Consider the following 18,807-nt stretch of genomic DNA (forward strand, 5'->3'; position numbering starts at 1 on the left):
TTCCCTGAGTCCAGTTAGTACTCTGTGGGATGTTGTCTGATCTTGTCAGCTGGATCACCTACAGGTCATGTGTGCAATGGTCATGTCATAGCTAGAGAACATTCCAGAGAGTCCTCTCCACACGTGGGCTCTTATATTCTTTTCACCCCTCTTCCAAGATGTTCCCTGAGCGGATATCCCACTTAGGGCTCAAGACTCCATAGTCACTCATTTTGGCTTCTTGTCTCCCAGGAGGCCTAATGCCACCAGGCAGGAAGTGCGCCCTTCTTTCATGGGCACTTCCAGTGCAGGTGAAGTGTAGAGCCAAAGGTTCCACTTCTCCCAAGAGGGTTGGTCTCCGGGCAAGGAAGGATGCTCTAGCAGCAGAAGGTTACCGCTTTATTTTTATTTTTTTTTTTTAAAGATTTACTTATTATTATGTATACAGCGCTCTGCCTGCATGTACACCTGCAGGCCAGAGGAGGGTATCAGATCACACTATAGATGGTTGTGAACCACCATGTGGTCTCTGGGAATTGAACTCATGACCTCTGGAAGAACCGCTGAACCATCTCACCGCTCTTTTTGTAAAGCTACATTAGAGGCAGGTGGTGAGCGTGAATGCCTGCGCCTGATGGGTTTACAGCCGGAATGCAGGGTCCAGAGCTTAGGGCTCCACGACCGAGCTAGGCAGCCACAGAGCGACCAGCCTGACTCTAAAGAGTCAGGGCCTGCTTCATGAACAGCCAGCGGCTCGCCCCCGCCCCCCCCCCCGTAGATGGGCACTGCAGCAGGCTGGCTGCTGATGATGGCAGAAGTGGTTCCGCCATGGCTGCCATGGCTGTCAAGCCTCGGGATCCAGTGGTAAATTATTCGAGGAGGACGGAGCCTTTACTCCCCAGAATAAATAGCGAGTCTCAGATAGCCATTGATGGTGCTGGCCCGTTTACTTTATGTGAAACAGGGACTTAAAAACCTTGGGCAGTGGGAGGGGTTTTGAGGATGAATGCGTGTCATTGGCTGGGACTAGGATGCTGGCACTGCTGTATTTGCATGGGGGAAAGATAACAGGAGACAAACTCACGTGACTGACCACCTGTAGCCTCTGGGCTGTGTCACATGCTCCTGAGGCAGGCACAGGAAACAGCTTTGTCCCACACCTTCAGTTCTCAGGATGAGATTATAAATCTCATATGTGAGATTTCCCGGGTGTGAACATAACCCATCTCAGCAGTCCCCTGACAGTTCCCCTGGAGGCACCGTCCACGAGCCCTGCAACTTACCACAGTAGCTGCTCGCTCCCCAGGATTCTGGTCTCACTTGACCCGCCTTCAGAGGGCACAACTCATGCGCAAGCCCTCCTCTTTCCTTCATGCCTTTCTCAGAACTAGACTGGCTTATGTATACAGTTGAAGTCCCACTCCCTAGAATACAGAGGACAGAACCAGGTAGCTTTAAAGGTTTTTTTCTAAAGAAAATTTCCCTACAAAACATCCCCCATGGTCTTCCTTTCTTTAACTTTTTATTTCCTCTCTGATAAGACTCTCGGGGAAGAGGACCAAAGGAGGGATGACCTGATTTCAAGACTTTCCTTTGAAAATTTGCATCTTTTTAAAAAGATTTATTTATTATTTATTGTATATAAGCATTTTTATCTGCAGAAGAGGGCATCAGATCACACTATAGATGGTTGTAGGCCACCATGTGGTTGCTGGGAATTGAACTCAGGACCTCCAGAAGAGCAGGCGGTGCTCTTAAACCACTGAGCCATCTTTCCAGCCCTGCATCTTTGTCACCTGCTTTATCCTTTCCTGTGATACTTGTTGCTATCCTATCTTGACATTTCCATCAAATCTTCAACTTCAGCACCCCATAACATTTGTGAATTTTGATAAATGCAATTCCTCTGGTTTTAAAATTATTGCGTGCTCTCTATATAAACTGTGGTTGAGCCCCCCAACAACTGAGATGTGTAGATTCAGGTCATACTAGATATATAAGCTGTTTAACTCTTGATTTGTTTGAGAATGCATTCAACTGCAAGTAACTGCGGTAAACCAATCGGTAGGGGATACTGCAGGGAGGCAGCTGCCAGCACCGGCTCCTGCTTGGCACCGGTGGGCCAGTCTTTCTGAGGTCCCCCACCGCTCCTCTTTCTGGGTGGAAGGTGATGGCTACTCCATCCCCATCTGTGAAGAGAAAGGGCTGCCGATGCCACTATTTACTAATCAGAAACGCAGATTTCACAAGTACCACGTGTCATGCCTAGAACTGCACAACATAGCTCTTCAGCTGGAGAGAAAGATGGGACGATAATTAATGTGTTCTGCTTCTATTGTAGAGATGGGTGGGATAGGAGGGGGTCTGAAAACAGAAACTATGGTACCACCTGATAGCCAGCATGTACTCGCTGCTGCTTTCCGCTTACCTAAATCCATGTATGCCCTTCCTTTGTAAACATGCATCCACAAAGGAGTTAACCCAAGTGTCTCACGAGCTCCTCTATATATTGGCAGTTCATTACCCTATCTATAAAACGCAGGCCCCTTCTTTCAGGCCACTTCATGTTTCTAGAATAAAATTTCCAAGTCTGGATATTTCCTAAAGGAATGAGGTTTGTCCTGGCTTGTGGCTCCAGATGTCGGGAGGCCAAGAGCATGAAACCACGGTGGCCTTCTGAGACAGAAAGCGGAAGGCAGTGACAAGTTGGCCCACGCAAAGGAAACAAAATCTGAGTGCAGCTTTCTTCATAAGCAGCTCTCTCGAGCTAATTAACCCAGTCCCACAAGAATCAACCCATCCTCCAAAGACATTAATCTTTCTTAATGACCTAACATGTTTTAAAGGCCCTCCCTCCTAACACTGCCACAGTGGTAATTAAATTTCAGCCTGTGCTCTACAAAGGCAAATCTTACTTCGACCACAGCACTCCTATTTCCTGCCTAGGTATGGTTTCTGGCCATTTAGGCTAAAGAGCAAATTTCTTGCCAACCTAAAAAGGATAGTAAGTACCAGGGGTTGTGGAAAACGGAGACTAGCAAAACACACACCTGTGTTGACACAGCCATGTGGAAAAACTTTGGTTGTATTTGACAAAGTTGAAACATCTGCGTTTCTTATTTATGCACCAAAAGACATACATGCTCTACAATGTTCGGAGTCAAATTATTGGTAACAGCCTAAAACTGGAAACTTCCTCGGGTGTTTGTCAGTAGTTCAACAGTATATAATATGTACTGACCCCAGAAGACAGTATTCAGAAGGGAGCCGGGATGATTTTAAACTACACCAACACGGATGGATCGGAAAGTTATGCTGGGTGTCTGAGTATGTGGCACATGCCTTTAATTCCAGCTCTCAGCAGCACGCAGAGGCTGGTGGATCTCTGTGAGTTAGAGGCCAGCTTGCTCTACAGAGTGAGTTCCAGGACAGTTAGGGATACATAGCAAGACTGTATCTTTAAAGAAAAAAATATATATATACACACACATATACACACACACACACACACACACACACACACACACACACACACACACACACATACTGAGCAAAGAAGCCATAGACAAAAGAGTTTGTGGTGTGTGGTTCTATTTATGTCAGAGACAAAAGCTGTTATCCTGTAGCATTAGCAGTCAGGGTAACAGGTACCCATGGAGAGGGTGGCATTTGGTTTTGTTTTGTTTTTTCCAGTCAGTGGTTTCTTTATGTAGCCATGGCTGTCCTCGAACTTAGGAATCTGCCTACCTATGCTTCCTGAGTACTGGGATTAAAGGCATGTGCCACCACACCTGGCGTGTTGGTAATGTTTCAATTCTTGTTCTGGGTGCCAGTTATATGGATGTATTCAACTTCTGAAAAACTCATTGAGTTGAAGACTTTTCTATGTGTGTAGGTGTTTTGAATACACATATGTTTGTGCATCTCATGGGTACGAGTTGAAGCCAGAGGAGAGAGCATCAGATCTCCTTGGAACTGGAGTTACAGATGGTTGTGAGCCCCCAAGTGGGTAGTGGGAACCAAACATAGTTTATTTGTAAGAACAAGTGCTCTTAGCCACCAGGGCACCTTTTAAGCCCCATTGGAACATTTTTCTATGCAGATGCTTATCTTTATCTGTACTGTACATAAACACAGTGTAAATAAGCCTGCAGGGAAACACATTCAATCTGCAGTGTGAACAGATGCCAAGGACTTCCATTGAAGAAAAACAGAGAAGGGAAAACATAGTATATTCGGCCAACAATTTACTCCTGCTGCCAAACAGGAATCGAAGGGTTTCTTCAGTAGCAGTGTACTAAATTCTCAGTGGGAGAGTGCAGAGGCCCCACCCTTAATCTGTCTTCTAATTCTACAGAACACACTGCGGTTGCATTTCCACTCCTGGGGCTAGGGCCTGCCATAGGATTGTGCAGGAGTAGAATGTTGTTGACAAGGCTTGAAATTTGGGGGGCACATGAGCCAAAACTATTAGCTGTCTAGTCAGTGTATAAGTAATCATGCTGAAACAGCTTACCTTAAACGGCTTTGTATTACATATTTCAATTAATTTTTTCCAAATGTGATCCTATGAGCGACAAAATACATGTTTAAAGCAGCACTTGTCTGTAATAGCCTCACACTAGATTTTTCCCCCCTGGGCCTACCAATCATACACTTACGTACTTTAGAACACTCATAGCCAACAGTAAGGATTATAAACTTAAGTGTTATTTTCATCCCATTCTCACCTACCCTGGAGTTGTCTCCGAATGCATAGGCGTCATTTTCAGGCAATTCAAAAGCACACTTGAAGAAAGATATGCTCCCTGTGTGCCATCAACTTGAGGCCTCAGCCTTCTCATAATAACTTTTTTTTTTTTTCTTTCTCTACTTGTGTTGGTTGGAACTTAAGCACACAAAGGAAAAAAAGTCATTTAAATCTTGCAGCAAAGCTCCGGCCTCTGGGCTCTTGGCCAGTTCAGCTCGCAGGCTGCAGGCCAAGGTCTTCTTCACTGTGCTTGCAAATCCAACAGGCTCCCACCTAGATTTGCCGTTCCTTTGAAGGGCTTTGCAGAAAAGGCTGCTAACAAAGGTCAACACTCACTGATGTTCTAGATAGTTCCCTTATAATACAACTATGGCATGTGGACTGTGTTCAAGGTCCAGGAAGTGACAGCCACCTGGCAGTTTCACTATTGTTAAACAAAAGGGCCACCAACTTTCCAGTTTGGAATGGAGACTCTTTGACCATCCATTCCTTTCATCTCTGGTTGGACTTGTCACACGTTTCAGAATGGCCACCTCAGAAATCACTGAGATGGCTTCTCACTCGTGGACCAAGCTTGGGAAAGGACACTGCTGTTTTAAATGAAAACCCCAAACATCCTATTTTACCAATAAAGACTCGGGATCTGGATGCTGGGGTGAAAACCTGCTAGCTCAGAGAGGCAGAGAAAGCACCCGGCTGACCTTCCTACTCAGCTCCTGTCCCAACAGAGAAGGCCCAAAGGCTCCCTAGCTCAGCTGACAGCCCAGGAGGAAAAGGCCAGAAAACCCAAGGCTGAAGCCTTGCTAGCTCAAAGCTCAAAAGGCCAAAGGCCAAGGAGCTGAGGAGCTAAAGAGCTAAGAGCCAAAGAGTTAAAGAGCTGAAAGCCCAAGAGCTCCTTCTACTTCTACACGCTGTCTTAAACACCCCTCAACTCAAAGTCCCTCCTATTCTTTAATCCCTGTTGGCTGATTTCTTGCTCTATCTTTTGACCTAGGCTTATCTTTATTAAATCCTGTGTTCAGAAAGCTCTTGGATTAAAGGTGTGTGTTAGGGCTCAACCGCCCCAAACAAAAGACAGGTTTTTAGAGTTCACAATCTCAGGGATCATGATGGGATCAAATATCCTGCAAACAGAACGGAAGCAGACAGGTCAGCGGACGCCATCTTTGGGACTCCCATAATGGATGTCGCTCCCTTGAAGTACAGTCACAAGAAAGCAGAAGAGGTGTAAAATGTGTCTTAAAGTCTTGTATGTTGCTGGGTGGTGGCGGCACATTTTTATTCCCAGCACTCGGAAGGCAGAGGCGGATCTCTGTGAGTTCCAGGAACAGGCAAGGCTACACAGAGAAACCTATCTCGAAAAGCCTAAAATAAAGTAAAATAAAATCAAGTCTTCTATTTCCACAGCACAAGGAGATTTGCTGAAAGATTATATACAAAGGTAACAGAATCGTGAAGACCTCCAAGAATCTCAACTCGAACAACCAAATGAATATCAATGATACTGCTATTAACACACAAGACTGAGAGAAACATAGGCTTGAGTGTGAAGAAAAAAATCAAGATTTTGAAGAGGTTTGTTAAGCTTGGGATGCCAGTTAGACACTCATATAGAGACGACAAGCAGCCACTCATTAGAGGAACTAGGAATTATAAGGAGAGGTGACTTATACATTAATATGGAAAGCTGGCTCCCTCCGGAAAGTAACAAGACGGCCTGAGCTTGGACCACCAGCACCACCCATATAAAAGCTGGTGTGGCCAGAAGTGTAATCCTGGTGATGGGGGATGGAGGAGACAGGAGGATCCTTGGAGCTCTTTGGCTGGACAGCCAGCCTTGCCTAATTGATGAAGTCCAGGTGCATCCAAAGCTCCTGCCTCAAAACACGAGAAGAGGGACATAGGAAGGTATTCAGTGTAGATTATGGCATCCATACATAAGCACGTGCACACGCGCGCGCGCGTGCACACACACACACACACACACACACACACACCTACATAGACACGTACAAATACACCGTATACATACATTCAAAAACCGTTTTGTGAGCTTTTTGCATACAAATGGATTTTCAAACACGGGACTTTAGATGAAATCACATTGCGTGGATAGAGACCGACACTCAGGACCTTGATGACTTTTTTGAACACTGAGAAGCGGATGTGAAGCCACAGAACAGCCCAAGAAAGACTAACCAACCAGGCTGATAGAAGAACAAAGAGCGCAGGTGTCATAAGACAAAGGACGATGCTTCAGAGTGCGGGTGTTTGAGCGGGATGAGTTAGCAAACCGGAAGAGACCACTGGTGTGGAGACTGCCATTTCAACAGCACTGTGGGAGGAGCCAGAGGATAAGCACGTGTGCGCGTAAGAATGACCAGGAAAAGAGAGAGAGGAAATAAAGGGAGAAGAATTAGAAGTTCCAGGCTACACTCAATTACGAGTAAGCTGGAGGTCAATCTGAACTACATTGAAGTCTTGCCTCAAAAAAACCGGAAAAACAAAACGAAAATCAAAATAAACAGAAACCCCACAAGTATTGGCTAAATAGATTGAGGCACAGTCCTGTTAGCAGTTACTGAGCTTCTTAAAGTACCATTAAGTTACCTGTATTTGTAGCTCCCAGGACAGTGCATCGCAGGTAGGAAGTATGCAGCTATGGTTGATCTAATGGATGGAGGTGCCGGGTACCCGGAATGAACTGGATCAAACTAATTTAAATTTCCAAATGAGATGGAATGTTGTGTTAATAATCTCTTTAGGGAGGGACTCTGGGGTTTTTTGTTTTTTGTTTTTCTCCCTATGGGATAATGTTGAAATTTTAGTTTTGGATTAAAATGGGAGGAGACAAAGACAGCACTGTTGCTCAATTTTCAAGGCCTTGAGGAAGCAGGGAGGGCTTTGATATAATCTCTACACAGCCAATCTCTTCCCTTTTTGATGCAGGTGCATCTGAAAATCAAAAACAAAAAAAGAGTCCTAAACTCATACAACCATCTATCTGGATATACACACATTTACTGAACGACAATTTTGTGTAGGAGCAAAGGGCAGGATCGATTTTGAAAACATTTTATCTTCTCCCAAGAAATAAAGACAGCCGATTTCAGGGTCGCCCATAAAGTCTTGGTGGAGCTTGTGAGTGAATGGGCATTGAGGCGGACGAGGCTTGAGGAATGGCGCAAAGAGAAAATGGCAGTAGGCCAATCTAGGATACGCAGGAGCTCAGGCGAGCACCAGCATTTTCTACATGTTTCTATAGGGCAGGGTTACTTTTTCTTCCCTGTTTGTAGTGCGTCGACCGGAGGAACCGAGAGACAGGCCAAAGGATAGAGAAAGGCGGGGCCGGGCAGCTCCGGAGTCCGCCCCTTCCGGATCCTGCAGCCCACAGCCTACGTCGGGCCACGTCCTGGGGCTTCCTTGGTTGCCTAGCAACGCGCTCTGGGCTGGGACACGTGGACTCACAGGAACGTGCGGCGTAGAGGGCGGGGCCGACGGCGCCGGTGGGCGGGTGGGAGGCGATGCGCGTGCGCGGCTGGGCGAGGTGGGGGCGGGGCGGGGTCCGGCGGGCCGAGTAAAAGCGTCCTGGGGACGGCAGCTGGCGAGGCTCATGCTGGAGTGCTTCGCGACCGCGTCGGGGATCATCAAGGTGAGCGAACCCGCGGGCGGGAAGACTGATCCTCGGGGCGGAGGTCCGCGGGCGGATGCCGGGTCTGGGGCTCGGGACGGGAGGCGGGACAGGCGGGGTGGAGGGCGCCGACCACCCGGGCACAGAGGGACCTGTGGCCCTCGGAGGCAGCCTGTCCTCCGAGGGGGCTTCCGGGCCTGACGGGTCGGCCGGGCTGAGCCTCGCTCTGCTGGTCGTGTCCACCCTATCCTCGGGCGAGGAAGAGGGCGTCTCGGTGCCAGGCTGTGGGGCCAGCTGTGTGGGTTGGACGCTGACCCGGGCGGGCTTGGAAGGACGCGGGCCGCGGGCGTTACCCCATCTGCTCGGGGCTGACCCCACAGGTCCAGTTGTCCCGGCGGGCTTGGCTAGCCTGAGCCTGGGCGGTTGGGTAGACAAGGGATGCTCGTGTCTTGTTTACCATCTCGGAAAACATCCATCCACACAGACACCCAAACCTGAGGCCTGGGCGTCATGCTCATTTGCATTCCTCAAATACATAGAACTCACTCAGAACTCTCACTTTTCCAGAAACTTTCTTGCCTTAGCTAATTCACCCCCCCCCCCCCCCCCCCGCCGCGCCTTCTGCCCCTTTGACTATTTCCTGAGCCTCTTCAATTCTTCCAGTACGGGGGAGCTAGGGACCCGCTCTTAAAACAAATCTCATATGCTCAATCACCCCTGTCCCATTCCTTCAAAGCCTGTTGTGACTCACATTCTGTGTGCTTTACTCAAGACCTGTCCCTTCTCAACTGAGCGTTCAGCTCCTAGACTGGACCCATCTTTTGTTCCTTCTATGAGGGACATACTTTTTTTTTTTTTTTTTTTTTTTTTTTTTTTGGTTGAAATATTACTTGTCTCATGCTTCCTGTGTCATCCCAAGTATGGGCGAGGGGGTTATGTGATACCCCTTAGGTGCCTCTGTTTTGCTGTGATCTGTGAGAAAGGAGTCTGCCCAGGTCAACAGCCCTGGTCTCACAGCCTTGTCAGCTGTTGTCTTCGCAGTTCTGTGCTTGCTGTGGTACTAGGCAGTTAGTTAAATGTGTAAGGGTGGTGTGGCTTTTATTTGGGTTTTCTCAAGGAACAGATAGACCAAACTTTTAAACAGCAACCTGTTTGGGACAAGTTCTCAACTTCAGTCCACATCTAGGTTTCTCTTATTTGGAGACTTAATGGTTACTTTTACTTAAAGAACACAGAGACGGCAAGCTAGGAGAATACTGGTCAGTTTTCATTGGCATTGGCTCTGGTCCCAGGATATCTGGATGCTGTTAGATATTACTGCTTTGAATATAAATTCTTAACTAAGAGCCCCTGGGCTTAGAAAAAAGCTGCTAACAGCTGTTAGGAGGAAAGCTCACCTACTGATTAGGAATAATGACACATGTGAGGGAAGGGTGGGGGTGGCCCCGCCCCTACCCCTTCCCTGGAGTGGGAATGCTCCAAAGGGAAAGTTCCAGCATAGGCCAGAGCCTTGGAGATAAGGACTGACTGACAGAAGGTGCTGTCCCCAGGCCTGCTTAGTATTGACGGGAGGCGGGACAAATGAGAGAAGATAAAGTCCTGGTCTTTGGAAAGAGGAAAAGGAAAAATAGGAAGGAGCTGGGCAGTGGTGGCGCACGCCTCTAATCCCAGCACTCTGGAGGCAGAGGCAGACGGATCTCTGTGAGTTCGAGGCCAGCCTGGTTTCAGAGTGAGTCCCAGGACAGCCAGGGGTACACAGAGAGACCCTGTCTCAAACAAAACAACAACAAAACCAGGGAAAAACGGAAACAAAAAATAGGAAGGAGGAAACAGACAAGGAAGTAAGTGGTTTTGGCTGCAAGCGTTTTTAGCCTTGTTTGAATCAGGTGGACAAGGGAAAACCAGCTGCAGTCAGTGGGGACAGAGGCTCTGAGGGGGGTCAGCACTTTCCTGTCAGACCCATGCTGCTCCATGTGACAAAGGCGTGGGCGGAGGTTGTCCTCCAAAGCCAGGTCTGGATTCGACATGTCACCCAAGCGTTGATGGCTGGTCTGTTGGGCGTCTCCTTTTTCACTGCTGTGTGTGTCCCTCCCAGAGCTTCACGTTCTGGTTGGGGTGACCTTCTCCAAAAGATGAGGACTAGCCTTTGGTCAGGAGTGTGTTAAGTGGTTGTGCTAACCTGTAAATAAGCCATTTACAGGAGAACTAGGCCTGTCAAGTTCCCAAGAGTCCTGGCACATTGCAATGAGGCTATACGTGGAATCTGCCTGTCTTTAGAAAGGTTAATCAGTCATCCGTCAGTCTGCCGCCACTTGGATTTCCTCTAGCTTGGCCTGTGCCGTTTCCTGCAGGCCATTGACCCTGGGAACTCCTGGGGCTTATCTTCCGAGCTGGGTGCCCATGGCCTTGAACTACATAGTTGGAGTGTGGATGATGCAACTTGTTCTTGGGGCAGGATGCAGTACTCTGTTTTCTTTTGCCTGGACAGTTTGATTGGACAAGTGGTAGCCATTACCTTTTGTCATTCCAGGCTCGGGGCACTCTTCCTTCTGAGTTCCTGGGGCTGGCATTGTGCTTTAATGGCCATGTTACCTGCTGCGCCTGCTGTAGTGTGTGTGCTTGATGGTTCTCAGCTTTTATGCTGTGCCGCTTGAAGAAAGGACCCTGAACTCACAGTTCTGGGCTTGTCAACCACCTGGTTACTTACCTGAGTAGAGAACAGCCCCACATACCCACCCCAGCTGGATCCAACACTGCCCTGGATTCTGTGACCCCTCAGCTTTCTCTCTAGTAGACCCTCCCATGGCTCCACCCTCAATTATGCTGATGTCAGAGCATGGCTGCAGGCTGTGGAGGTGGGCCAGCTTGAGGACCAGAGTTCTGATATCCAGCACCCACACAAATGTCAGGTGCATGTGGCAGCTGCCTTGATTCGCAGCGCTTGGGAGACAGAGATAGGGGATAGGCCAGGTCACTAGCTAAGCCAGTTGAGTCAGCAAGCCCGGGGTACAGATCTCGATAAACAAAGCAGAGAGCAATTAAGGAAAACACCTGAAATCACTCTGGCCCTTCACAGCCACGTAGACCAGGCTGGCCATGGAAATTCACCTACCTCTGCTTCCCAAGTGGGGGGCTTAAAGGGGTGTACCCCCATGCCCAGTTATAGTGCACATTTTGAAAAAGCAGACAATAGAATCACCGTCACTTATAATTATAATCACTTTGTTAAACAGTGTAATTGTGTGTGCAATTATATATTTATTTTGCAGCATTGAATTATGGGTAGACTTTTGCCACCTGCTTCTTCATTTAATCTATATTAGAAATCTTACGCAGAATGACACGTTGCATGACGTCATTGCACAGTAGTCAGGCCAGCCTGAAAGTTACCCCTTGCAGTGGTTGCTGCTCCCTTCTTGGGGACAGATGGTGGGAGATGGGCAAAATAGGTTAGAGAAGTCTTTGTAAATGTCATAGGATGGTCCTCCCCATGGTCCTCCCCGAGAGCATTTAGGATGGGGGAGGGGTTACAGGGCCTCTGCTTCCAAGCTCCTGGCACAGGGAGACTGCAGAGCAAATGTTAGGAGGGATTGGACGATCCGCTTTATCCTCGCTGCTGATGGTTAGTTGTGGAGTTGGCTCTGCCTTTTGAGATGAGGGTGCAGGTGGTATCTGAGGTCCTGAGCTGTCTTTCACCTTCCATTTTGAGGCAAGTCTCCAGTCTAAGCCCAGAAAGGACAGGACTTTGCATTGAACCATCAGTTCATGAAGGCCACCTCAGCTGTGGCGACACCTCCTGTGACACGATGTAAGTTGGTCTTCAGGGCCAGGTGGCTGAATTGTCTTGTTGATTTCAATTCCAAGTGTCCTTAGAATTCAATGTGAGTTTCTCTGTAGCTTTCCTTTCCCATGTGCCTGTGAGGTTAAGTTATGCGCCCCCTCTCAGGGCCCTGGCAGGGGGACAAGCCCGGCACGACCAGCCTGATGGCTTCCCTCAGCTCCCATGGTCCTGTCTCCAGCCCTCACTCTACCCCTTTCCATCAAGCAGCCAGATAAGTCCTCCTAAAGCCACAGCAAACCTGTGACCTCATCTCTTGTTATGACTTGTCAGTTGCTCCCCATTTGTTCTCAGGAAATGTCATCCTCTTGGCTCAGCATGTGTCGCCTGCTTTCCTTTGCACCTGCCACCGCTCTTGCTACCTACCCTGAGAGACCAGATTTGCTGGACTTCCTCCCGCTTGCCTGCACCTGCTCCTCCTTGGCTGCCGCCGTTCCCCCAGACCCAGTGTTCCTGCTGTCGTCCAGGCCTGGCTGACGCAGCGCCGTGTATGTCAGCCTTCTCTCGCCTTCCTTCTCCTCACCTCAGGAAGTTACTTCAGAACTCCCGAAGGCCTTTTCTCTTTTGATGAAAATCCCTCATTCTGGTTTTGGAACTCCAGTAGGAAGCATTTCTCTTTGTGGGCTGCTGGCTTGTAGGTAGGACTAGGCTTTGGGTCCTTTAATTTTTTTTTAAGATTTATTTGTTTTTATGTGCATTTGGTGTTCTGCCTGCATGTCTGTGTGACGGTGCCAGATCCTTGGAACTGGAGTTACAGACAGTGGTGAGCTGCTATGTGGGTGCTGGGAATTGAACTCAGGTCCTCTGGAAGAGCAGCCAGTGCTCTTAACCACTGAGCCATCTCTTCAGCCTAGCTTTGGGTCCTTTAAAGCCGAGCTTATGACTGCTTGGCCCTTTGAGGGTCTGTCAGGAAACATTGGGGACCTCTGCTGTACAACTGAGTGGTAGGAAGCCAAACAGCTAATGACGCAGCTGGCCTTTTTCCCTTTTTTTTTTCCCCTTTTTGAGACAGGGTTTCTCTATGTAGTGCCAGCTGTCCCAATATTATCTCTGTCTCTGTCTCCCGACTGCTGAGATTAAAGGTGTGAGCCACCACCAGAAAAAGCTGGCCTTTTCTGTGTACTGGGAGTGAAGTCCAGCCCCTGGTGCGAGCTGAGCAGCTACCCCTACGCCACGCGCTCCAACTCCTGTCCCACATCTGAGCTCTGGCCCAGTTTGCAGTGCTCTTGTGTACAGCCTCACTGCTGCCAGGCTTCCCGGAAGCACTGTCAGCTCTTGGAAGGGACCATAGCTCTGGTGCTGTGCCTTCATCGTCTTCTGTGTGTCTCACTTCTCAGGTACCCGGAACCATGACATCTCTGCGGCTGCTCAGAGCTCCCTTCCTATGTGTCCTGTTCTGCGCCTTTTGTGCCTCGGGCGCCAGGGCCGAGGAGCATGGGGCCAGTGTCCATCATGGCAGCGTGGGCCTGGATAAGAACACAGTGCACGACCAGGAGTATGTATTCAGCTGCTGGGGTCAGGGTTCTGGGCCCCCCATCACTGCAGCGACAGCCCACAATGCACCCCCAACTTCTTCCCCTTCCTACCAGTTTATAGGGATCTTGGAAATTTTTTAAAGATTGTGTTTATCCCTCGAGACTCCTAGTAGTAAGGTGTCTGTCTTCATCATCTCACGGGCGGAGGATCTTGAGGCCTAAACATAGAATTGTCAGAATTTAGTCTTCCTCTTTCCCGTCCCCCACCCAACACACACACACAGAACAGAATCCAGAATATCAGAATATAATTATGGTTTCCTGATTCAAACACTGGATCTTCCTGGGCCAATACACTTCACACATACTATGTTGTGTCCCGTCCCCCCCCTTTTTTTTTTTAAGACAGGGACTCAGTACATAGCCCTGGCTGGTCTGGAACTTGCTATATAGACCCACCCTCAACCTCATGGAGCTCCATCTGCTTCTGTCTCCTGAGGACAGGATTAAGAGCGTGCACCACGCCTGTCCTAATCCTTATTTAAAAAAAAAAAATTTTTTTTTTTAATTGGTAGCTCAAAAAATACTGTAACCAAGTCATGACAGTAAAGAGGAGTGCCTCAGCCCCAGCCAGCAGCAGGTGGCCCTGGCTGTGGCTTGTGTCCCTGAGCTATGTCTGCTCTTAGCTCTCAAGAGTTCCTAAGGTTTTGGCGCTGTCTGACTGTTGGTTTTCAGGCACATCATGGAACATCTAGATGGCGTCATCACCAAGCCAGAGGAGCAGATGTCCCCCCAAGAGCTGCAGCTCCATTACTTCAAAATGCACGATTATGATGGCAACAATTTACTTGATGGCTTAGAGCTCTCCACTGCCATCACCCACGTCCATAGGGAGGTAGGTCGGGGACTTGGGCCTGGAGGTTGGTGACCCGTGCTGTGCCTGAGCGGTGCTGCCGCATTCCCCTCACCCCCCACCCCAGCCCTGCCCCAGGGAAGCTGAGCCTGGCTGGGCCATGGTGTCAGCATTGCTGCTATAGCTGCAGTTTAAGGGGCTGGCCTACAGAGCAAGCCAGGTTTGTGATGCAGGGCACAGCAGAGAGGTCATTTCGTTTGAGAAGAACGGTGACTCCAGGTCCGAGGGACAGAGCTTTGGAAGGAGTTGGGAGTTGTGTCATACTGGGCAGTGCTCCCTGGTGCCCCAAGGTGTGTTCAGGTGGAGACACCTTGGACTCCATAGCCTGAGTCAGCAGGGGAACACGCTGTCACTCCTCCATCCTCTAGCAGAGGGAAATGAGATGCAGGTCCATGTCTACCACTCTGCCTCGGGCGGGGGATGAGCGGGAGGAGGGTGGCCAGAAGACGGGGCCCTGGGGAGGACCAGCAGCTTCTCACTAGAGCATTGTGTGAGGAGTGCTGAAGTGGAGGTGAGCCTGGTGTCTGAGAGGAGTTAGGATCCCGCAGTCCTGGCACGCGAGAGTGGTGGTGGTGGTGGCAGTGGAGATGTGGAAAACAGGTGTGGGAGATGCTACCGAGGAAGAGCTGGTGGCCACGTAAATAGCCAGGGCTTCGCAGCTGGCACAACCCTCCCACACGGAGATTTCTCTTCAGAGATTGAACACTCTGATGCTTGGCAGTGTTTTCTTGTTCTGACTCCAAGGTGTCCGCTACGTCACTGTCCCCATTTTCTTAGGCATGTTGAGCAGCCAGCTGACCCTCTAGAGAGTTCAGATAGTGAGCTCTGACACCCAGTTCTATGGGATCCAGACCCAGCTTTCTTCAGTGACTGTGCATACTTTGTAACCAAAAAGAGTGAACAGTAATTTTTAAGCAAAAAGGCAAGGGGACCTGTTTGCTTGCATCTTTCTTGTAGCTGGCATACCTAGCTTCTCACTTGTGACTCTGCGGTATTATTACCTTGAAAGTCTCTGCACAAGTAGACCTTTTAGTCATGTCCTAATGCTCTTCATCAATTTGCACTTTATCATCTCATTCACTTATGTGCAGGAGGGGAGCCAGCAGGCACCAGTAATGAGCGAAGACGAGCTAATTAACATAATAGACGGCGTGCTGAAAGACGACGACAAGAACAACGACGGCTACATCGACTACGCTGAGTTTGCGAAGTCCCTGCAATAGTCACTTGGTCTTCAGCTGTGTGCAAATGTGACCCCGATAATGTGACGGAACATGTCTGGTAATGCAAAACAACTCATTTCCGCCTACTGCTACAACCTTCACTTGTTACACTGGGGTGAGGAAAAAGCCAGGAGGAATTCGGAGAGTCCTGGGATGAGCCCTAGTCCCAGACTGCTTTTAAACTTGTGGGGAAGGAGCTGGGAAGGGTGTCTGTCGGGGTATTCCCAAGCTTTCAGGAGCCTGACTATAGAATGAATGCCACTCTAATTTCTTGATGTTAATTCATGCTAAAGACGGTATGCTCAAGAGCCGCCACATGTTTTCCCGGGTGGGTTATATGCCCCTGGCAGGTGGCTGTACACTAGTGCGTGCTAAAGCTGCAGCATAAGACCAGTGTTACCTGATGAGTTCCGCCGGGCGCAGTGCCTAAGATTCCAGAGATGAGGCAGCACTCACCTAAATAATTAGCCCTTTTCAGGTCTTTGGTATTCTATACAGGACCATCACGCCCTACACTTCTGTCATTTTCAGCCTTCGAGAGACCAGGAGCTTGAGAGTGTCCTCTGATCACTCTCCACTGTCTGAGCTCTCCTAACCCTCACATCCCATCCTTGCTCCCAGGCTCCGTCACGGTTTATGAGCTGTGGACTTGGTACCACAGGTTTAAACCATCAGCTGGTCTAGCCTGAGTGAGACCCAAAATGTCAGTCACTCAGAACAGTGATTAACCTCATCCATGTTTTGAAGGAATGTTTTTAAAATTACCTCTGCAAGCCTGAATATGAGAATCCTTTTCTTTTCAGGGAGGATCAGAAAAGGAAGCCTAAAGCCCCTTAGCATTGTGACTCTCAGTAGTGGCTAAAAGAGAGGCAGCCACATTGTGTCCGCTGGTGGGATGAGATAGATACGCTGTGGGAGAGAATCCGGAACGATGGCAGGATTAGAAAAAAACGGAATCAAATTTGCTTTACGATGTATAGAGACTTATTTTCTTTATTAAAGTATTCTTGTAAGAAAACTTCCATATTTGTAAGACAGTTTCCTGTGTCAAGTATTTGTGCAATCAGAGCTGACTTGTAAACTATTCTTGTAATATCTCATTATTTTGAAAGATTTATATAATGAATTCTGGCTATCTGACAATAAAACTGGTGAAAAAAAAAGGGCAGCTGATTCTGTCCCCGCCCCCACGAAGGCTTGGTTGACACCAAGGTGTCTACCTGGTCCTCAGGAACTGGACCCTGCTCCTTTTGAACACAGTAGATTCTTACTGTTCGGAGTCTCTTTCCTTTAAGCCTATTCTTATCCTGAGAGAACTCACGTTGAGTCTTCCTTCCTCCGTCAGATGTAGATTGTTACATCCCTCTCTAGGGCAGGTGAACACAGCGTTTCCCCTGAGTCTGGTAACTCTCGATTAGATCCCATTTTTGGAGCAGACCCTGGTCCCAAGTGTCAGAGCAGTCTCTGGCATTCTGAAAAGGACACACTTCCTTCTGCTTGATGACAAAGATCCCTTCCCCCCGCCCCACAGACCCTCAGACTGTGGACCGGCCCTTCATGCAGAGGGCCAGGTGGATCCTGGGAGTGGATGCACAGCTGAAGAAACCTCACTGTCCGGCAGCTGGGGACTCAGTGAGGACAGAGAAGGCCCTTCAAAGATAGAAGTGCACCATTGAACAGGCAAGATGGGACGCCTCCCACACTGCTGGCTCCATGGCCCTGGCCCTGCGGAACTGGGACATTAGGGACACAGTCTGTCGCTCTGCATCCCCTCACTGCCTAGGCAAGGCTTGACTCTCAGCCTGTGAGCACCACAGGAACATCAGCGGACTGCCGCATCTCTGGAATAGAGCGGATACGCCCAGGCGAGGCAGCCCCGTGCAAGGCTCGAGGCTGAGCTGAGTTTGGATTCAGGCCAGCTGCCTCTTGTCTGAAGTTCTCAACCGTGAAGTTTTAACCTTTAATTTCTCATCTAAACAAACTAAGAAGGGAAGTAAGAAACCAGGAAGGAATTAGGAAAATTAACAAAATAAGAGAAAACCAGGGCTGGGAAAATAGGTAAGTTTGTAAAATGTGCCCTGCAAGTGTTGTGATGGCCCAAGCTTGGTCTTAAGCTGGCACTGAGGAGACAGGCAGGTGGACTCCTGGGCCTTTCTGGCCTGTCGGCCTCATAGTACTTGGCAAGCTCTGGGTCACAGTGAGAGCCCCTGTCTCAAAAGAAGGTGGCACTGCTAAGGAACAGCGCCTGAGTGTGACCTCTGGCTTGCACATGTGTGTGCAGCCCCTCAGTCGTGTCACTGTAGACTATGCTGAATAGTCATCTGTTATCCAAAGGGCTAAAGTCGCTCTCCAGTTCTGCCTTGGAACAAAAGGAAACAAGCAAAGGAAAAACAAACCAAAACTAAAAAAAAAAAAAAAAAAAAAAAAGGAAAGAAAGAAAACAGCATCAAAAGACTAGGCACAGGCTGGAGAGATGGCTCAGAGGTTAAGAACACTGGCTGTTCTTCCAAAGGTCCTGAGTTCAATTCCCAGCAACCACATGGTGGCTCACAACCATCTATCCTGAGATCTGGTGCCCTCTTCTGGCATGCAGGTGAAACACTGTATACATAGTAAATAAAGAAATAAATAAATCTTAAAAAAAAAAAAAAAAAAAAGACTAGGCACATAGCCTCCTATCAAGGCTGGACAAGGGTCCCGAAAGAAGGCAAAAGAGTCAGAGACAGTCCCACAAGAACACCAAGCTACACAACCTTACCATCTATGCAGAGGGCCTGAGTCAGACCCTGCAGCCTCTGTAATTGTTCCTTGCGTCTCTCTGAGCCCCTGTGAGCCCTGCTTAGTAGCTTCCGAGGGCCGTGTTCTCCTGCTGCCCTTGACCCCTTCGGCTCCCACATTCCTTCCTCTCCCTCTTCCTTGGGAGCACCCCCAAGTTCTGCCTAATGTTTGACTGTGAGCATCTGAGTCTGCCCCCACCAGTTGCTACATGAAGCCTGTC

At 48.8% G+C, this 18,807-nt stretch overlaps 1 protein-coding gene across 1 annotated transcript; it reads left to right on the top strand.

The window, feature by feature from the left end:
- The first annotated feature begins 12,701 nt into the window (after positions 1-12,701).
- Positions 12,702-15,972, top strand: Mcfd2 (multiple coagulation factor deficiency 2, ER cargo receptor complex subunit). The gene is made up of 4 exons (XM_051158969.1): positions 12,702-12,836; positions 13,536-13,693; positions 14,409-14,568; positions 15,678-15,972. Exons 2-4 carry the CDS (start codon positions 13,548-13,550, stop codon positions 15,807-15,809), a joined length of 438 nt encoding a protein of 145 aa, XP_051014926.1. The 5' UTR covers positions 12,702-12,836; positions 13,536-13,547; the 3' UTR covers positions 15,810-15,972.
- Positions 15,973-18,807: the final 2,835 nt, after the last annotated feature.

Source organism: Acomys russatus, chromosome 1 (assembly GCF_903995435.1).
Source record: "Acomys russatus chromosome 1, mAcoRus1.1, whole genome shotgun sequence".
Classification (NCBI taxonomy): Eukaryota; Metazoa; Chordata; class Mammalia; order Rodentia; family Muridae; genus Acomys; species Acomys russatus.

Coding starts and splice junctions, on each gene's coding strand:
- Mcfd2 (XM_051158969.1), top strand. CDS start 13,548: ATGACATCTCTGCGGCTGCTCAGAGCTCCCTTCCTATGTGTCCTGTTC. Junction 13,694..14,408: donor AACACAGTGCACGACCAGGA/GTATGTATTCAG, acceptor GTTGGTTTTCAG/GCACATCATGGAACATCTAG. Junction 14,569..15,677: donor TCACCCACGTCCATAGGGAG/GTAGGTCGGGGA, acceptor ACTTATGTGCAG/GAGGGGAGCCAGCAGGCACC.